This window comes from Sinocyclocheilus rhinocerous, unplaced genomic scaffold (assembly GCF_001515625.1).
Source record: "Sinocyclocheilus rhinocerous isolate Xijiao unplaced genomic scaffold, SAMN03320098_v1.1 scaffold368, whole genome shotgun sequence".
NCBI classification, from domain to species: Eukaryota; Metazoa; Chordata; class Actinopteri; order Cypriniformes; family Cyprinidae; genus Sinocyclocheilus; species Sinocyclocheilus rhinocerous.
The window spans coordinates 1,400,740-1,419,026 of NW_015664681.1; the positions used below are offsets into that span (position 1 = coordinate 1,400,740).

The 18,287-nt window shown below is 39.0% G+C and overlaps 1 protein-coding gene across 1 annotated transcript in view; it reads right to left on the reverse strand.

The window, feature by feature from the left end:
* The window catches only part of LOC107730226 (CREB-regulated transcription coactivator 3-like), a 49,351-nt gene that overhangs the window by 18,721 nt on the left and 12,343 nt on the right, over positions 1-18,287 (reverse strand). Inside the window, exons 2-4 of the mRNA XM_016540984.1 lie at positions 14,132-14,242; positions 13,381-13,509; positions 7,399-7,460 (exon numbers count right to left, since the gene is read on the reverse strand). Coding sequence (XP_016396470.1) covers positions 7,399-7,460; positions 13,381-13,509; positions 14,132-14,242 — 302 coding nt within the window. The remainder of the gene's footprint in view (positions 1-7,398; positions 7,461-13,380; positions 13,510-14,131; positions 14,243-18,287) is intronic.

Consider the following 18,287-nt stretch of genomic DNA (forward strand, 5'->3'; position numbering starts at 1 on the left):
CGTATTCAGAAAGGCACGGAAAACAAATAACGTTTGCTAACGGTTGCCTGTTACATTACAGTACATACTGTAAAAGTTCACTTACCACATAAACAGAGTAAGGAGAGATGACTGTGGACGATAGCGAATGATTTGCAGATCCTCAGCACCACTGACAAACATCTAATCTTGTAAAATGTGTGGTAAGTACTGCCACTCCATAGTATAAGCAAAGTACATGCGATCGCGAATCTCAAAAGTGAAAGTGAAACTTAAAAAAGCGATCGTGCATTCAAAAGCAGTTTCAATGCCAGGCATAAGCGGCTACCTGATGCCCGCAATTTATATACAGTGTAATTGCCCAATGATATAACTGCGAGTGAAAGTATTGAAATATATATTTTCATCCCATCTTGTATTTATTCCCTTTATGAGTTCTGTAGTACACGTAATTTTCTTTCCGAACACAGTAGGCTATTGGGATCACGATGTCGGCTCAACATCATGATGTCTAACAGCCATCGGCGATGGACTATGGCATCGTCTATCGGCCCAACCCTAAAAGTCAGAATTGCGAGATATAAACTGGCAATTCTGACTTTATTTCTCAGATTGCGTGATTTTTTCTCAGAACTGCGAGTTATTAAGTCATTGCGAGGAAAAAGTCAGAATTGTGGGATATAAACTCGCAATTGCAAGAAATAAATTCAGAATAAACTTCTCAGAATTGCGTGTTTATATCTCGCAATTGTAACTTTTTCAGAATTGCAAGGTTATATCTCACAATTCTGAGAAAAAAAGTCAGAATTGCTAGTTTGTATCATGCAATTCTGAACGATTTGTATCACGAATGGCAAGATGTTAACTCACAATTGCGAGAAAAACGTTGCAATTACCTAGCAGTATAGCATTATATAGACTCCTAACAAAAGCAGGTCTTGGTAAAAGTTGCTAGAAAAGGATTCATAAACAGATTGTTATATAAAGCTGACCTGTGGTCAAAGACAACGTGAAAAACAGATGTTTTTAAACTGGCATCAGGCAGACCACCAAAAACTGAGAGATTCTTCAATGAAAGCTTATCGCTATTGAATCACACTTGAGTCAGGACGAATGCCTTTCTAGAAAACCTCCCAGAGGAAGTCTTGTCTGGGAAGAGCAGAGGCTCAGATCCAGGATGGGAGAGCGTGGGACTAAGAGGACAGCGCTGACCCGTGTTCCTGACCCAGTCCAGCTGAGCTCCACAGGGAAACCTATGGATGTTGCCTAGGATTCAGAACCAGCCCTGTTTACCCAGACACCAGAGGGACAGCTGTACCCCAGGGAGCGCTGAGCCTGAAAGTATCATAGTAGCACTGTCGTCCCTACGGACGCAACTGAACACTGGGGCACACTAAAACACTGACATTCAGATTGCACACCACATTAAATGGTAGTACTATAAGGGTCACAAATCCACGTGAGAATATGTTGTGAGAATAGTCAAAGAAAAATGTTGAAAGGAATGGACGTTAAAAGTCTCCAAAACACTTTATATTAATGTTACAGTATCAGCCGATCTTTCTCTCGATCATTTCAATGCCAACAACATCTTTTATTTGGCAACATACTACCTCAGTCCACTCACATTTCCTTTTCTGGTGGTAGATGTGAGGCCCTGTGTACTGAACTCAAAACACATCCGCCACCCATACACCAGGTTATTGTGTGAATAAGCAACAGAAATCTGCACTGGTCGCACCAAGTTGTGTGGTGAACGGACGGAAGGGGTTAAGGAGCTGTGTTGACGCCCTTTTCAGCTCATTAACCCTTGCCCAGCATGTGCTGCGGTAGGTAATGCATCACAGATGTGTTGAGAGAGCTGTAAACAGTTCCTCCAGGGTATACATTAGGATGAGACTCCAGTAAAGCAGGATGATCATCCTCTGCTGCCCAAACAACTCCTACTGCACTCTTAAACCAATAGAGAACCAAGAGCAATCCCCTGCAGACTACTCATACTAGCACACCCAGTGCTCATTTACTCAATATTAAATGCTACAATAGCTTTCAAAAGCTAGGGAAATTTTCATTATTAAAAACATGTTTATATTACAAAAACGCTGCACATTTTTCCGATGACGTCCTATTAGATTATCATAATAAACTAATTAACTTGAGCACACAATAATTAATCAGGGTTTCTGCAGGTTTTCTGAAGGTAAATTTTAGACTTTTAAAGACCTTTCTAAGACCAAGTAAAGACAATTTAAGGAATAACTTGAATTGAACACAATACGTACAGTAAATATGGTCTCTAAATGTAAATGTATTGTATTAGCAACACTTCAAAGTTTAAAAATACTTCCAACAAATCTCTATTATGTTTTAATTCATTTTACAAAAGAAAAAAAATTATATTATATATATATATATATTAGGGATGCTCCAATCAGGATGTCATGGTGATCGGCCGATACCGATGCCGATACTGATGCTTCAATCTTTATATAGACGTATTAGAAAACAAAACTAAACAAAACAATTTTTTTCAAATTATGCCAAGTTCTAAAATACTTTTTGGGAAGAAATTGTAAGTAAAAAATATTTTTTAATTCATTATCCTTAATCCTTATTCAATAAATCATGAACAACTGTGAAAGTCATTTAGCCCTGTTAACAAATTATTAAAAAATAAATCAAATAAAACAAATTCCCTTTCATTCATCTAAAATAAAGCATGTTTTATCAATAACTATAAACCAACATTTGGTCCCAAACTAGCTAGATGCTGCCGAGTGATAGTTTAATTTAGGCTAAATTTGCAACCCTGTTACAGGCTTTTTATGTACATTTTTTTTTTTTTCTATTTGATTGAAACCCTTTCATTTTGTTGCAAACCTCAGAATATAATGCTCATATAATTAGTTTAACCCCTTAAAAACATTTTCTGAATGTTAAACATCTACTAACACGGAAAAGAAAAAAAAATCAATCATTTTAAGGCCCTACTTTATACTCTTTTCATGGAAAGTCCCACTGAACCTTCATGAACACTACCCCTAAAACCATAATCACTGATTTGTTGCCAACTGGCCTTGATTTCTCCCATGAGCAAAGAAGTAACTAGTTCCTTATGCCTTTTCTTAACATGCGTTAAAGCATCACAAACATCCAAGCAGACATCCCTTGAGCCATTTTACAACTGCACAAACCAAACACTAGTAAACCTGCAGATTTTCTGTGACGTGTCACACTGTCAGACAACAAACGGCAGACTTCACAAACACCACCAGCATCATTAAAAATGCCAAAAATCATTTGCGATTGCTCTCCGACTCCTCCTAAATCTAGCTTAACCTCTAATGTCCACGCAGACAGAAAACATCTGTTCGGCTCTTCGTTTATTCATATGAGATGATATTAGAGCACAAGATCCCAAAAGAAAAAAAAGACACAGCAGCACACCCGCAATTCAATCACACATATCTGTGCAAGGTCAAACGGGCACACCGGAATAAAACAAAAACCAAACCAAAACATGGACCACGGTCATTAGCGAAAGCTAATCTGGTCCAGAGCAAAGAGGGAGGGGGTTTACAAACATGCTGAGCTCACAATCTGTTCTGAGGATAGAGGAGGGCAGCTCTGAGGGGTAGCTAGCAAAAGATCTGGCAGGTTTAGTTAGTGCTGTTTACACTGAGAAGAGATTTGAGGAATAGCTGAACATTCATCCTTGAGGAAGAAAAAGAGACGGTTAGAATCGGAGAGAAATGCTGTGGTTAGTATTCAGGCTTCACCAGGACACAATTTGAACAAACAATGACAACACTCCTGAAGAAGAGAAGAAAACTGGATTTAATTAAAAAAGTTTAACAGGAAAGCAATGTAAAAACTTCAGAAATATACATGTAGTGGTGAAGATCTAACTGTGCTTGATCCTCTGAATCCTATGTTTCATGATTCATAAGATGCCTCTGAGACGCCCCTTGAAGTGGAGTGAAACGCTCACTGTTTATGCATTTATGATGAAGCTCTAAAAGTTTGCCTAAGATCATATATTCAGCTAAACTCCACAGGAGAGCATTATCCTCTGCTACCCCCATCTGCTTCTATACACACCAACTACACTACTAAAGTTTGGAACAAACATGAATTATTTGTGTTTTTCAAATGTTTAATGTTTTTTAATGTTTATGCCCACCAAGGCTGCATTTATTTGATCAAAAGTACTACAAAAACAGTGATATTGTGACATTATTATACTTTCAAATAAATTCTATTTCTATTTGAATGTATTTTTTAAAATAATTTAATCCAATGCCAAAGCCAACATTTTTAGCAGCAATTTCTCCAGTCTTCAGTGTCACATGATCCTTCAGAAATCATTTTAATATGCTGATTTGTTACTCCGTTATCATCAATTATTTTGATGCTGTTATTAATTAATAATGGTTCTTATCAATGTTAAAAACTGCTGCTTAATACAGAAGTTCTAAGAGGCCATGCATTATTTTTATTTTTTGTTTTGTGATTACGACCTAATTTTCTCATGATCTCGACACGAGTTGTTTTCTCGTGATCACGACATAACAAAAGCAGTTCTTTTAACAATGATTGCTTGATTTTTAAAATGCAATGCATCGTGAGTCTACTGTTGCTATAGTAACGAACGCAACTTTGACGGGGACATTCTAAAATGCTTAACGTGGCTTAATGCGTTAATTTGAGAGTGTTTTTAAAAGACCAAACTCAGTATACACATAATTAGTAAATCATACAATGTACATCCAAGCAAATAAGCCCATAATAAGAACGCAATGCGTTTAATTACGCATTAAGCATTTCACCGATAGAAAACAGTTATAAGGAAAACGCTTAACGTGGCTTCATGCTTTAAGAGAGTGTTTTTAAAAGACAAAACTCCGTAAACATTCTTAATAAAGCATTCTATGTATAGACAAGCAGATGAGCCCAAAATAAGAACGCAATGCATTTTAACGCATTAAGCATTTTACACATAGAAAACCATTATAGGCTAAGGAAAACGTGTTGCGTTCGCATCCTGGACTCATCCGCTTGTCTGAATTTCTGAAGGATAATTTAATGCCGAAGACTGTGCTATCATTCATTCAGCTATGCCATCAAAGGAATAAATTAAATTTTTTTTTTTTTGTTCACAATAAATTTATTTACAATAAATTGCAATAAATGCTGGCCTTGGTGAGACTTCTTTCAAAAACATTACAGAATCTTAATAATTCCAAACTATTATTACAAACAATTATACATCAGTGTTTGAACTAGGGGTGGAACGGTTCGCGGAAAAAAATCGAACCGTACGGTTCTCCACGCGCTAGGACCGCGGTTCAACTTAAATCTGACAACGAATCTGTAATATGGTTTGCTATAAATAACACGTCAAACAGGTTTCGGCTAATATATGATTGTATGTACATCAAATTTTCACAAAGTCATTGAAGCTTTTATCACAGTATATGGTTTTATCACAATATATAATTTAGTGAGAAAAAAAACTGTTAAAAATGAGTGCTGGACAACAATTAATCGCATCCAAAATAAAAGTTTTTGTTTACATAATATATGCTATATACTGTATTTATTAGGGGTGGAACGGATCGAGGAAAAACAATCGAACCCTACGGTTCTCCACACACGGTGCAGCACGCGCTAGGACCGCGGTTCAACTTAAATCTGACAACGCATCTGTAATATGGTTTGCTATAAATAACACGTAAAACAAACAGGGTTCGGCTAATGTAGCCTATGTTTCTGTTGATGGATGCGCATTCTGGCTTCCCCAATACATTACAACAACAGTGATGAAAAAAAAAACGTATGCGACTGCTGTATGCTGGAATATGAGCATTTATTCTGTCATCACCCGGGTGCTGATAGCGCGCACGCACAGGTGAAACCTGGACAGCACACATTGATCTGTGTTTAAGCTAAACTCGTTTAAGCTTTGCCAGTTTAAACATTTAAGAGCCAGAAGACGCGAGCTCGCGCAAGCAGTGAGAAGATTTGCGCGTGCGCTCATCCAAAACGCGCAAACCCGCGCAAATATTAAGCTTTCTCTGAAGTATTGTGTTTAAATGGACAAATTCACACAAAAATTTTGTCAAAATGCCCGTCTTGGTAAGTATCCTATAGCAGACATAGCCGGCTGAACGTACTGTGTCAGTGCATTCTCTTAAAGTGACAGCACTTTCTTAATATTAATCAAACAGCAACAACAAAGAAATCACTCACTGCTATTGATTGAATAGCTTTTGAAACTTTAATAAAGATTAATCTTTAGTTTATACAGTCAAATATGCAATGCTGTTTTACATTTCATTACTTTATTCAATTTCTGTACCTAAAAACTAATGTTAGACCTACCTAAAAAAAACTGAAAATCACTGTTTATTTTATTTGTGCTGTTGCTTGTAGTTAGATAGATTATTCTTATTTTCTTTATTTTTATTTGACAGTATAACAAACCGAACCATGAGTAAGTTGAACCGTTCCACCCCTAGTTTGAACTATAATTTAATTTCGCATTTCAATCTAAAAGCAATCAAATAAATAAGATAAAGCCCTGGGTTTCGTGTATAGTGTCGTATGTGAGCCGCTCTATGGCATATGGCTGTCACAGCAGTGTTTCGACACAGCGGGAGCAGAAGGCTGTGCCAAAGCTGATCAGGCCAACCAGTTTTCAGGTGTAAACAATGCCACAGGGCGTGGACTCTGAAAGTTTTACAAGTTGAAAAGTCAACATGGAGCCCAGGTAAGAAGGCATACTGGCTGCCGGCCAAGCCTGCATTCAAAACATGACTATGATGAGGAGAAGCTTCCTTAAGCCTTTTATTACTGGCTGCAATTGACTCCTCAGCAAACAAATGAGGAAAACCGTCCAATGGTTACGCCTCACGGGGGCTGAACCGAGAAGAGCGGCATTTGTGCAGAGCAAACGTGTGAGCGTTTGTGGTCAGAGAAAGGATTTATAATCTCCCTCAGAGTCGAGAACGACAAAACGACGTGCGTATGTCTCTTTGAACACTATTGTTTAATCTAACCTTTTGCAAGTCTTATCTATCGCTGCGGATGCGTATTTTCCCTGCGCTACAAAAACAGATGTGTTATTACTGTTTTCTTTTCAGGCATCTGTGGGGATAGCCTATGCAAATGCAAAACACACATTAACACTCCCTCTAATGTGACATGATCTCTCTCGCAGCACCGCTTGATGTCACTACGATGGCTTAGTTTCAAGATAACATCATCTTTGCACTCTGCCCTGCAACTGACAGGAGATATGATCATGAAGTAGAATGTAACAATGTATGTAATGAATGCAAAGACACATATTTGTTGGTGGTGGATGTGTGTGTGCAGGACTATATCGGTCCTAATAGCTTTAAGGGCAGGACTCACCTTCTCCAGCTGTTGTCAGGGGGAGGAGAAAGGTACATCGTTCCATATGGAGAGCTCTCAGCGTAGTTCAGTCAAGGAAATCCTCCAAAGCTCTGTTCTGCTCATTATTTTTGGGGAAACTGGATTCTTGAATGAATGAAGGTTCAAAATTACAGCATTCATTTGAAATAGAAAGCTTTTGTAACATTGCATATTCTTGATAGTTAAAACTAGTTCTTTCAAAGAAAAAAAAATTTGATCCCAAACTTTTGAATGGTAGTGTATAAATGCAACTCAATTAATCAATTATGCTGGAAAACAACGGTCATCTCATAAATTCGAAACATTATCTTTGCGACAAATGAAGAGGAATTTTTAATCCGTCTCTGGAAGACCGAGTTATCACATTTTGTTTTCTGACTTTAATATTAAATCTATCACACTTTCTTCTTGTTACCTTACTGTGACTAGTGGACAATGTTTCAAGCAGCCCAGGCAGGCACAACCGATTTCAAGCTGTATTTTGTAGGTTAGTTTCAATAGATTTTCTCAGACTGAAGAAGGGTGGAGATCGTGATTTCATATTACACAAACTTTTGATCTCACTTGATTTGTCTTGATATGGCCCTTTTAAAATCTCACTTGTGCTGTCCAAATCCACTCAACACTCTCAGAAAAGTTACAGGAATTATAGGAGCGAAAACAGTCCAGCTGAAGAACTCCTTGAGTAAACATTGTTTCCTTAACTCAGACCGATGTTGACAATGCTGCCTCGTCATGTCCCTCTGTGCCAAGACTCTCACATCCAAATGGGAGGAGGGGTGGATTTACAAGACAGAAAGCAGGACAGAGTCTTTCGCTGTACAACATCTGCTCAGGCCTGGAAAACCTAGTCATCAGTTCTGCTGCAGTAATGAGAGACTGAGCTCTTCATGCCAACCTTTCAACCACCAGCCCGCCCCGTGACCCTCACCATGACACAACATAGAATAACCAACCAATGAGCAGCCAAATCCAGGCCACAGAAAAACCATCTTAGGCCTCCTTGTTCAAACACACTGTACGCATTGATAACCGCCATCATATGTATGAAATCCCTGGCGTGACATTGTGTGAATACTGTTGTTGATACGCGGACTGGGAGGGGGAAAGCGATGATGACATAAGCCAGACGGCTTGTATTACGAGGGATCCTTCCTAAAATCTAATTAGCCCGTGGCCGCTGAAGCGGTGTGGAGAGACAGGGTGGCTGTGACAGCACCTTCGTCTCAGAAGCTGCAGGATGGCGTGGGTGAGCTAACCTTTCTCTCTGACATTTCACACTCAACCCACACCGCTCGTCCTCCAATTGGACATCATTCCAGAAACACTCCAGAGACAAAGCAAGATCATGGCATCTGGCGTGATATATGCGGCTCGAAAGCAACTACATGTGTTAGGAGGAAGTTGGCTAGCGTTCGGTTGGCTAGCGAGCCTGTGAGAGAGTCTAATCTTGGCAGACGTGGATGAATCGATGAGAGCAAAACAAGCCAACACTGTGAGGGACATCTGGCACTAAAGGGGGGGGGAGGGAATCAGAGTGAAAGCAAATTTGGGCTTTGAATCCTTCCTCATATTCTCTCACTCAGCAGAATTAGAGTGGCATGAAAATGAAATGCTTTAGTGGGCGAATGTTTATTTAGAGAGTCTCAGTTCATTTAGATTAAATGTAGATTGTAGTTTGGAGTTTAAGAAGTTTTTTTTAAGAAAATGTAAGTGGCATATAGCTAAAAAAAAACTTGTCATCATAATGTTAGTGGTGATGTACGTGGTTTTCATGGCATTGCCATGTGGTTGCGAAGGTGTTCTGAGTGCTTTTTAGCACATCACTGTGGGGTATGAACACACTGCAGCCAGTGTTATGTTAGTACTATTTATATACTACTGTAGTATTTATTAATATTATGAAGTAGCATTTATTTTTAGATTTTCAGTTTTAATTTCACATTTCAGATTAAGCTTTTGCTATTTTATGTGCTTTTGTCAAATTTCATCTTTTTTTTTATTCACATATTTTGACTCGAGTTGGTATCTCTGTACTGTAGTTGTTTTTAGAGGCCCTGCAGTCTATGGGCACCACATATACAGTATTAAGGGTCACAGAGACAGTGTTGCCAGATCAGGCTGGGTCCAACAAAATAAGCTCAAAATAAGCTATTTTCATCACAGAAATAAGCCTAAATAAGGCCAAAACTCTATATAATCCCAACCCATGACTGCTCATATTTATATATATAAAAAAAAAACAATCCCAAATATACTAATAAGTGGACATGCCAACACTGCCAAAAACAGCTCACCGTTTTAAAGCAGATGCTTAAACAAGAAGCAATAAAATGGTGGTTTACTTAGAGGGGTCATGAAATAGAAAATAAAACTGTCCTTGATTTTACATGTATGAGTGGTTACGCTACAATAATACTCTACAATAAATCAAATCAGGGAGATTTTTTAACAATGTGCCTGAGCATCTGAATGAGAACGTTTTCGTTTGTTTGTCTCATTTCTTAATTACTCTCAACATGTTGCCAGTTTGTCTAAATATTAATTAATTATAGACATCCAACAAGTAGTTAAAATAATAGTTTTAGATCTATAAAACAAAAAATAGCAAGTGCAAGCAATCACCATGCTGAAGCTGACCGCTGCAATCGTTGTAGTTGCACAGATTCATTTTCTTCTGCTTCTGAATCTTACTCGGGCTTAAACATATACAGCTGCATTACAGGCCATATCAAGCATTAAAATGGTGTGATTAAGTTCACCAATCACAGCAGTGACCATTTACTTGCATTTCTGAAAGAGGTAACATCCTTGAAGGGTGTTTTTGACAGAAAGTGAAAATGATGATGGAAATTTTTTTTTACACAAATAGTTTACAAATAACTTTTTAGGTGCCAACATTTTTGCTAACTTGATATGCTAACCTCCAGAAACATAATATAAAGTCTGAAAATGCATTTCAGGGCCTCTTTAAATTTACCAGAAATTATGACTCTTCAAGTCACTAATATAACGTCGGTCATGCATATTGGTTAAACATTATGCAAATATTTGTTTGCATTCTTGTTTATCACTCATGGATGCCTAAACATTATTATGATTACCACTCATCAAAATGTCAGAAGTGACTCTGTAGGCACCGAACAAACAATAAGTTACAGGATTCACTCATTAGACTTTGCAGTGTATATGTGCCAACAGTGTTCTGAGTGGTACCTGATAAAAAAATAAGTGTGATCGCTTAGAAAAGTAACAGCAAGCTTCTCAACAAGCAGTGTGACTGAAAGAGCAGGTCATATGGTATTTTAAAGTGTCCTAATATTGTGTTGGAGTCCCCTACAACAGGTTTAAATGCATCTAAGGTCAGAAAACATTGTAATTTTCTCAGAATATACATTTAATATTAGAGTCATTTGCCAATGATTTCGAAACGATTCGTTCCAAGCAAGTTCGGAGCAAACCCCTCCCTTCCATAAGCCTGCTCTGCTCTGATTGGTCAGCGAGGAGTCCTTGAGCAAGTTAGCGAGCGCTACCATTGACAAAGCACCTTTACATAGAACAATAATATAGTGCTCCAATCCGTTCTTATAATAATGACATAAAATACAAAAACATTTATGCAAGCGAATCGTGCCCACAGCTTAAGTTTAGCTGCTAAACTGGGTTATTCAATTGGCGGCCCACGAGCCCAATCCGGCCCGCCAATCATCTTTATCCAGCCCGAGGGAAGAGTACACGCAGGTCGCACATACGCCTTGAATTGTTTTTGCACTAATTAGTTTGTCCACAAGGTGACATCACTGGCCCGTTGACAAGCGCTTGTGTGAGGGGGTTATGAGATATCCACAACTCTAGTTTAAACGAGTATAAAGACAGTGTTATCGCCTCGGTCATAACTTCTGGCGAGAAATAGCGCAGACACTGAACGAAGATGATTATCAGATGGAGTACAGTTTGAAAGGCTGCGCGTTCGGCTGTACGCACACACGCCGAGACGCTTCAGACAGCGCGCCAGTAGCTCTTCAACTGACAAAAACAGAAAATTATGCCAAAACTATAAAATACAATTTATAGTTTATGTGAAGATTGTTTTAAGTTCACTTAAATTAAAAGTTATATTTTTCAGAGCCTACTATATATTAAAAATAATGTCTTTCAATTATACTGTAATATTGCATGGCTATAATTAATGGCTAAAATTGAGGTGAAAATTTAATTAATCGAGACATCAGTAGCAGTATTGGTATCAAAAATACTGGCCTTTGTTAATAATAGGCTACTTAGTAAAGAGATGCCATTAAACTAGGGCTGAGAAAGGAATGCATTCCTGTAGCTCAAACAGTAAAGCATGGCGTTAGCAATGCCAAGGTCATAGGTTTGATTTCCAGTGAATGGATGAACTGGTAAAATGTAGAGCATGAATGCAATATAAGTTGCTTTGGTAAAAGCAGCTGCCAAAATGTAAATGTAAAAATCATTGTTAAAAAAAACGTGCAAGAAAAGTTAGAGTTTACAAAGTTAAACATTCGGGGGTTTGTTTAAATCCCTAATTTTCAGTATGAGAAACAGAGATGCACCACAAACAAGTCCCTGAAGAACGAGTTAGAATGGAACTTTATCAATCTGGACTCTCTGCTGCATCAGATTAATGAGTGTTAGTAAGCCTTCTTATTGACAGGGATGAGACACATGTTGAATTCTCAAACTGAAAGCAACAACAAAAACCTGAAAGCTTTGAGCCTAGAGCAAAGAGATTTGAAGACAATAACAAAATACTAATTAAAATAATTTTCCGTTTCAGAGACAAATAAAAACAAGTGTTTAGCAATTAATGTGAACAATCAAAAATTAATCAATATAAACAGACAACGAGATGAAGAAAAAAAAAATCATCAGAGACTCTGAAGGAACCCGCGAGAATAAGCCTGAATATCTTCAGCTCTTGGGGAGGGAGTGGTTCAATTCACAGAGCACAGAGTCGACAGAGTTCTGACAAACAGGTCTTGCAGTTTTTAGCATGACTGCGGTCACAAATGCCTTTTCCCGCTCAAAGAACAAGGGCGGCCGTGGCAAACCGTGTGGAATTACTTTGAACCCATCATTGAAAGCTCTTACGTAACTCAACTCTGTCACTTTTTTTTCTTCTGTCTCCCTCACGCTGCCTTTGTTGTCTCTCCATATGGCACGGCATCAGAGCAAGTGGACCATTCCCAAACAATCCCAATATTAAGGACTACGGAGTAGCTCCTTACTCTGGTACTAGATAATTCAAAACCTCTGTGTTGCTTCAAAACTAGATCAGTGGACGACAGTTCGTGCATTCCACATCTTCAAAACAGTGTGGTAACTCACAAGGCATTAAGGCCTTTTTATTTTTATTTAATCTTTAGCACTAAGCTAAATCTGCAGACCGAAATGATCTTTGAGCCCACAGACGATTAAGCTTACAGACAACCGCTGAAAAATTGATGAAAGAAATCCATCAACTACACAACCGAGGAGGATAAAAGACCGGCCGGGCCGGCGTAGCCAGTGACTTCATCAACCTGCAGGCTGAATGACTGCAGAACTAGCGGCAGAATGCGCAATACGATCGGCGGCGAGGTTTGTTAATCACCCACTAATGAGGACACCAGAGTACTGATATTCAAATCTCTAAACGGTTCTCACTGAAAGAAAAAAAACCCCAAACATGAGCGGGGAGAAAACAGCAGGTTATTGCAGTTACCCACTCATTCACACCCACAGTGCAGCAGTGGGAATATCAATACATAAAGGATCATCACACAGCCTGAAGCCTCAAAAAAAGTTGCCCACATGAGCAAAGGTCAACATGTATGACACATGCAACATTGCGAGCTCATAATAATGATGCGTCTACTAGTGTAAGCGTAAGTAAAGACCCTCACAGATCACTCTTTTCCAGTACAAAGGCTTTATGCTAGTGAACTTAAAGGATATCTGCCGCCCGTGCTTGTCAATGGGCCTGCGGTGTGGTGAGTTGATCCGATTGCGGTCTCGATGTACCCTTTCCACCAGACCATGGTGTCTGGTCCCTCGCACAGAGTCCAGTCCGGAGGGAAAAGTCCCCTGTGGAAAAACACCTTCTTGGTTAACACTTTCCTCACAAATGTAAAAATCTGTCATAAATGACTTAAATAGTAAAAAGACATCAGAGCCTCCATATTTCAGGACATGCAGAATAAACAAACAAAATACACACATAAATTTAAAAGTGCCACCATTAGCTTGTGTCCCCAGGTGAATTCATTCTACTCCAAAGTGCTTCTACCTTTCTAGGTTTGGTTTCTGTCATGGCAGACAAAAAGTAGGGATCACTGCTTGATGTCTTAAAGAAGCTTTATTCACAGCAACAAGAGCACTTTCATCTGAAGGTATACAACACTCCTCTCCATAGGGGATAGACACAGATACAGTTCTTTGGCTCTTGGATCGCACCGCTGTATCAAGTGTACTTGTGGAGAAAGTAGTGTACTGAAGGAGTAGGCAAAGGGAGGGCAGACTAAGAGATGGGGACAAATACATTCTTTGTTTTTTAAGGAGAAGGTTTGCAATTACCATCTCTTGACATCGTTTATCTGAGGGTAGAAAAGCAGAGCATATGGCTGGGGCTTATCTTCTCCTAAATGAACATGAATTGCTGGACAGATTTAGTAGACTTAGATAAGTGGATGGAGGGGAACTCAGGTACCTGGAAATCAGTGCTGGCATTGCCTATTTGGTTGACGTTGGGCAGCGAGCCACCATAGTACTGTGCCCGGTTCTGTGACAGACGGAGCTGCTGGATCTTCTGGAACTGCACCTTTAATCAAGAGGAAGACACAGTGAATGCATTTGAAAAAGAAAGAAGAGTGAGAGTCTGCCGAGGCATTTTAGAATGTATGTATTTAACTGAGGTGGAAATTCTTGGAAATGAGTTTGGTTTTAAGTGTACCTCTGAGCTCAAGCTGGAGGACAGTGTGGATTTTGTTGTGCGGCAAGGGTAAACAATGAAAATTATCAATTCTGATCAGGCACAAGCAAATCAGGAGGCGTTCCTTCCTCTTACTAACCAAAGGACAAAATTTGAATCTCAAAGACTGACCTCATTTAGTGATATCAATGGGTTACTACACATAAGCTCAAGTCTGTTTTTTAATCCAAAACACAGACATTTTTTTAAGCCAGAGAACAAAACCTTAATTACACACTGCTTAGATATAGGGCTGTATAATATGACAAAAAAATCTGAATTAATCTGCATAATCTGAATTATATTGTAGTTGTTTTGACAGATTTTGAAACTGCCATTTGAATTGCAATTCAATAAATATATGCAATTCATATTCGCGCGATTTTTTGCGCAGCTCGTCAGTGAACAACGGCTCTGTGTAGTAAATGCTGCTCAATGTGAAAGCCCGCAAATGATGGAGATTTACCGCTGATTACAGAACCGGCTTTCTGACAAGATGCGCATTAAATATCGCATGCGATTTATCGTGCAGCCCTATTTAAAACTACAAAAAAAACTACAAACTCAGAAGCAATGTCTCCAAATTGTGTTATATTTTGCCCACACTATGCTGCTAACAAATAGAGCTGCTCTTTAAAGTTGTAATGAAATGGAATGAGTGAAAGATCTTTTGTACAATGAAATGGATCATTGATAAAATATAATATTTCATTATATTATTTTCATTATATTTTGACATTTCTATTCATTGGTTCTTGATTGGATGGAGGCAGATCTGAATGCCAACTTGAAATTAACTGTAAGAAAGGGGCAGGGATTAAGTGGACTAAATTATTGGAGAAGTACTGCATACATCATTAGAGAGAAGTCTGTCTTTTCACTGGAAGATTACGTTTTTTGAGATCAGGTCAAAAAGATATGCAAAAATGATATGCATGGATGAATTGTTCACAATTAGATAAACTAAGCTCGGGACACACCAAGCCGATGGTCGTCCGTCAGTCAACGTCGGGCCATCGGTGAGCGTCTGTTAGTTTGTTTGATGTGTTCCACACGTCTGCTCTCATCGGACTCATGTTGGCAGTAGTTTGCCCGAATCGGCATCGGGGTCATCGGAGCAAGTGAAAACTCAGATTGGTTGTTCAGTTTAGTGAACGAGTCCATGCAAGAGAATTAAAGCAAAAGTTATGAAAACTAGTAAGTAAATGAAGGCAGCACAGACAGAAGGCTGTTCTAATGTTACGTGGTCTTACCCAAGCATTCCAATATGCGAATGTTTTCATAACATGAGCTGCTTAAAATTATACAAGTTATCAATGTTACTGTCACTGATATTCAAAATGGTAAGCAAGCGCTGCTTTGTTTATGTTACGTCATTTCCTTTTGAATGACGAATATTTACTATTGATAGCTGCTGATATAGACAGCTAATTCCTCTCACGCAGGCGGAGAACGCACGTGTTAGGGTGCTTTCACACTAGCCCCTTTGGTGCGCACCCGGGTTCGATTGACGTCAGAGTTCGGTACGTTTGGATGATGTGAACGCTGTCTTCCGAACTCGGGTGCGCACCAACGAACCGTACCCGAGTCCGCTTAAAAAGGGTGGTCTGGGGTACGGTTCAAGTGAACTCCGGTACGGTTCGCTGCTGATGTGAACGCAATCGTACCAAATCACGGAAGTGAACCGCTATTAATGACGTATTATTTGATAAAAATGTGTGTTTATGTGTGTTTCACTCACTTTCCTGTCAAGCGTGACTGACACGCTGCAAGCAGAGAGTTGTATATCTCATTTCTATTCGCCTTCAGAGTTCTCTAGGGCATTTGCAGTAAGGCAGACGTAAGTGCCGTTAAGTACTGAAGCTTTGGAAACAAAACCAACGGTTCAAAAACATAAATATAAAATTGAAGAGAGCCTTGCTACGCATTTTGCCGTCTTCTCCTGCGCCATCGTTACTAAGCAACGGGGTAAACAGCTGCTGGCTTGACGACGCAAACGAACCGCGGTTCGGACCCAAATAATATAATGTGAACACAGTCCAGCGGGGGCAGGGGAAGTGGGGAGCAATCGAACTCGGGTTCGGACCAAGCAATCGAACCAAGTGTGAAAGCACCCCTAGTTTGCAGTCAGCTGTAGTCTGGCTGTAGCGGTGAGTTCAAGTGCAGCTTTTTGGTCCAGATGTCGTCAGCTTTCATCGCTGCTAGTTCTTTGACGTTGGCTTGGTGTGTCCCGGCCTTAAAGGGGTCATATGATGCGATTTACATTTTTCCTTTCTCTTTGGAGTGTTACAAGCTCTTGGTGCATAAAGAAGATTTGTAAAGTTGCAAAGACTAAAGTCTCAAATCCAAAGAGATATTCTTTATAAAGAGTCAACCACACCACAACCACTACCTAAAACGGCTCGTTCTAACACGCCCCCACATACCTACGTCACGATCTGGGAAGATTTGCATAACGCCGCCCAAAGGTTCATACAATGCCGGCTGCTCACAGACTGTAAGTATGTTTTTTTATATTTAAAGGATTTGCCACTGACGATTCAAACGCGAGTGTGTAGAGTAGCGCTTGTTGTTTGTCATTTCTCCGATCACAAATGCAGACATGGTTTTATGTTTACGCGGCGCGAAAAAGACAGTATAAGTCATTATAATTCGTAATTATGTCCCACTGGATGCTACAAATGCCTCGTTTATAATGGGTTTTAATGTTTTTGTCTCGTCGCTCCGGCTGGGACAAGGCATCACAATATGGTAAGGGGCATAACATTTCCGTCACACGCTTGAGGAATTCGGCCAATCACAACGCACTGGATAGCTGGCCAATCAGAGCACACCTCACTTTTCAGACCGATGAGCTTTGTAAAAATCGACGCGTTTCAGAAAGGCGGGGCATAGAGGAGAAACAATAATGTACAGTATGTGGAAAATAATGTGTTTTTTTAACCTTAAACCGCATAAACACATTTCATTACACCAAATACACAAAATAATGTTCTTTTTAGCAACATCATATGACCCCTTTAACATGCTCACTCAGTGACCCAAAGCAAAAACAAAAAGAACTCCGTTCTCTTCCCATTCACACTGTACCTGAACTTGAGAGTGGAATTTTGGTTCTTTTGGTTGTAAAAGGGTCTCAGTCTTCACTCACAATTAAGTCTAATGCAGTCAAGATGGAAATTAATGTAATTGCGCTTATTCCACTTAAACTGTCAAAAACACAGTCTATGAAGTCTTAAGTGAATTTAAGTGAACAGTTGGGAGAAAATCAGATGTGTTTCATTACATTAGATCTTAAAATGACAGCAGATTAATGAACCTACTGCTGTCTGACTACAGTCATGTTAATTAGCTAAATAAAGAGAAAATCATCACTGCTCTTGGCTGAAGAACTTTTGTAGCTTTAATAAAAATTAATACTTAGCTAGGCCTATTTCATACAGTTAAGACATTTGGTTATTTTATTTCTTACTTGAATGCTGCCGTTAAATATGCCTACTGTATCTGAACATTTTAATTTATTATACTTTCTTGTATTGTATTTGTCCTATTAATTGTTTAAAAAATAGCCAATAAGCTTTAGTTACCATGAACCATAATTTTCTACCTGCTAGTCGGTGACAGGAAGTATTAGAAGGAGCATTTGATTGGACAAAAATCTGTGAAGAGCATGATGCGTCAATGTTTTTGGTCCATTTTCTTGATGCTTTAAAAAGCCAACTTTATTTCAATGAACAGCGCAGTCCTATTTAGATGTGAGAAACACATCCATATATCATGCTTTGGCCATACTGGCCTCTACTTACATAACCCAGCCCTCTACGAACACCTTGGCAATTGAATCGCCATTGGCTAGTACATTTTTTAGTTTACTCGCCAGACTGATATATATATA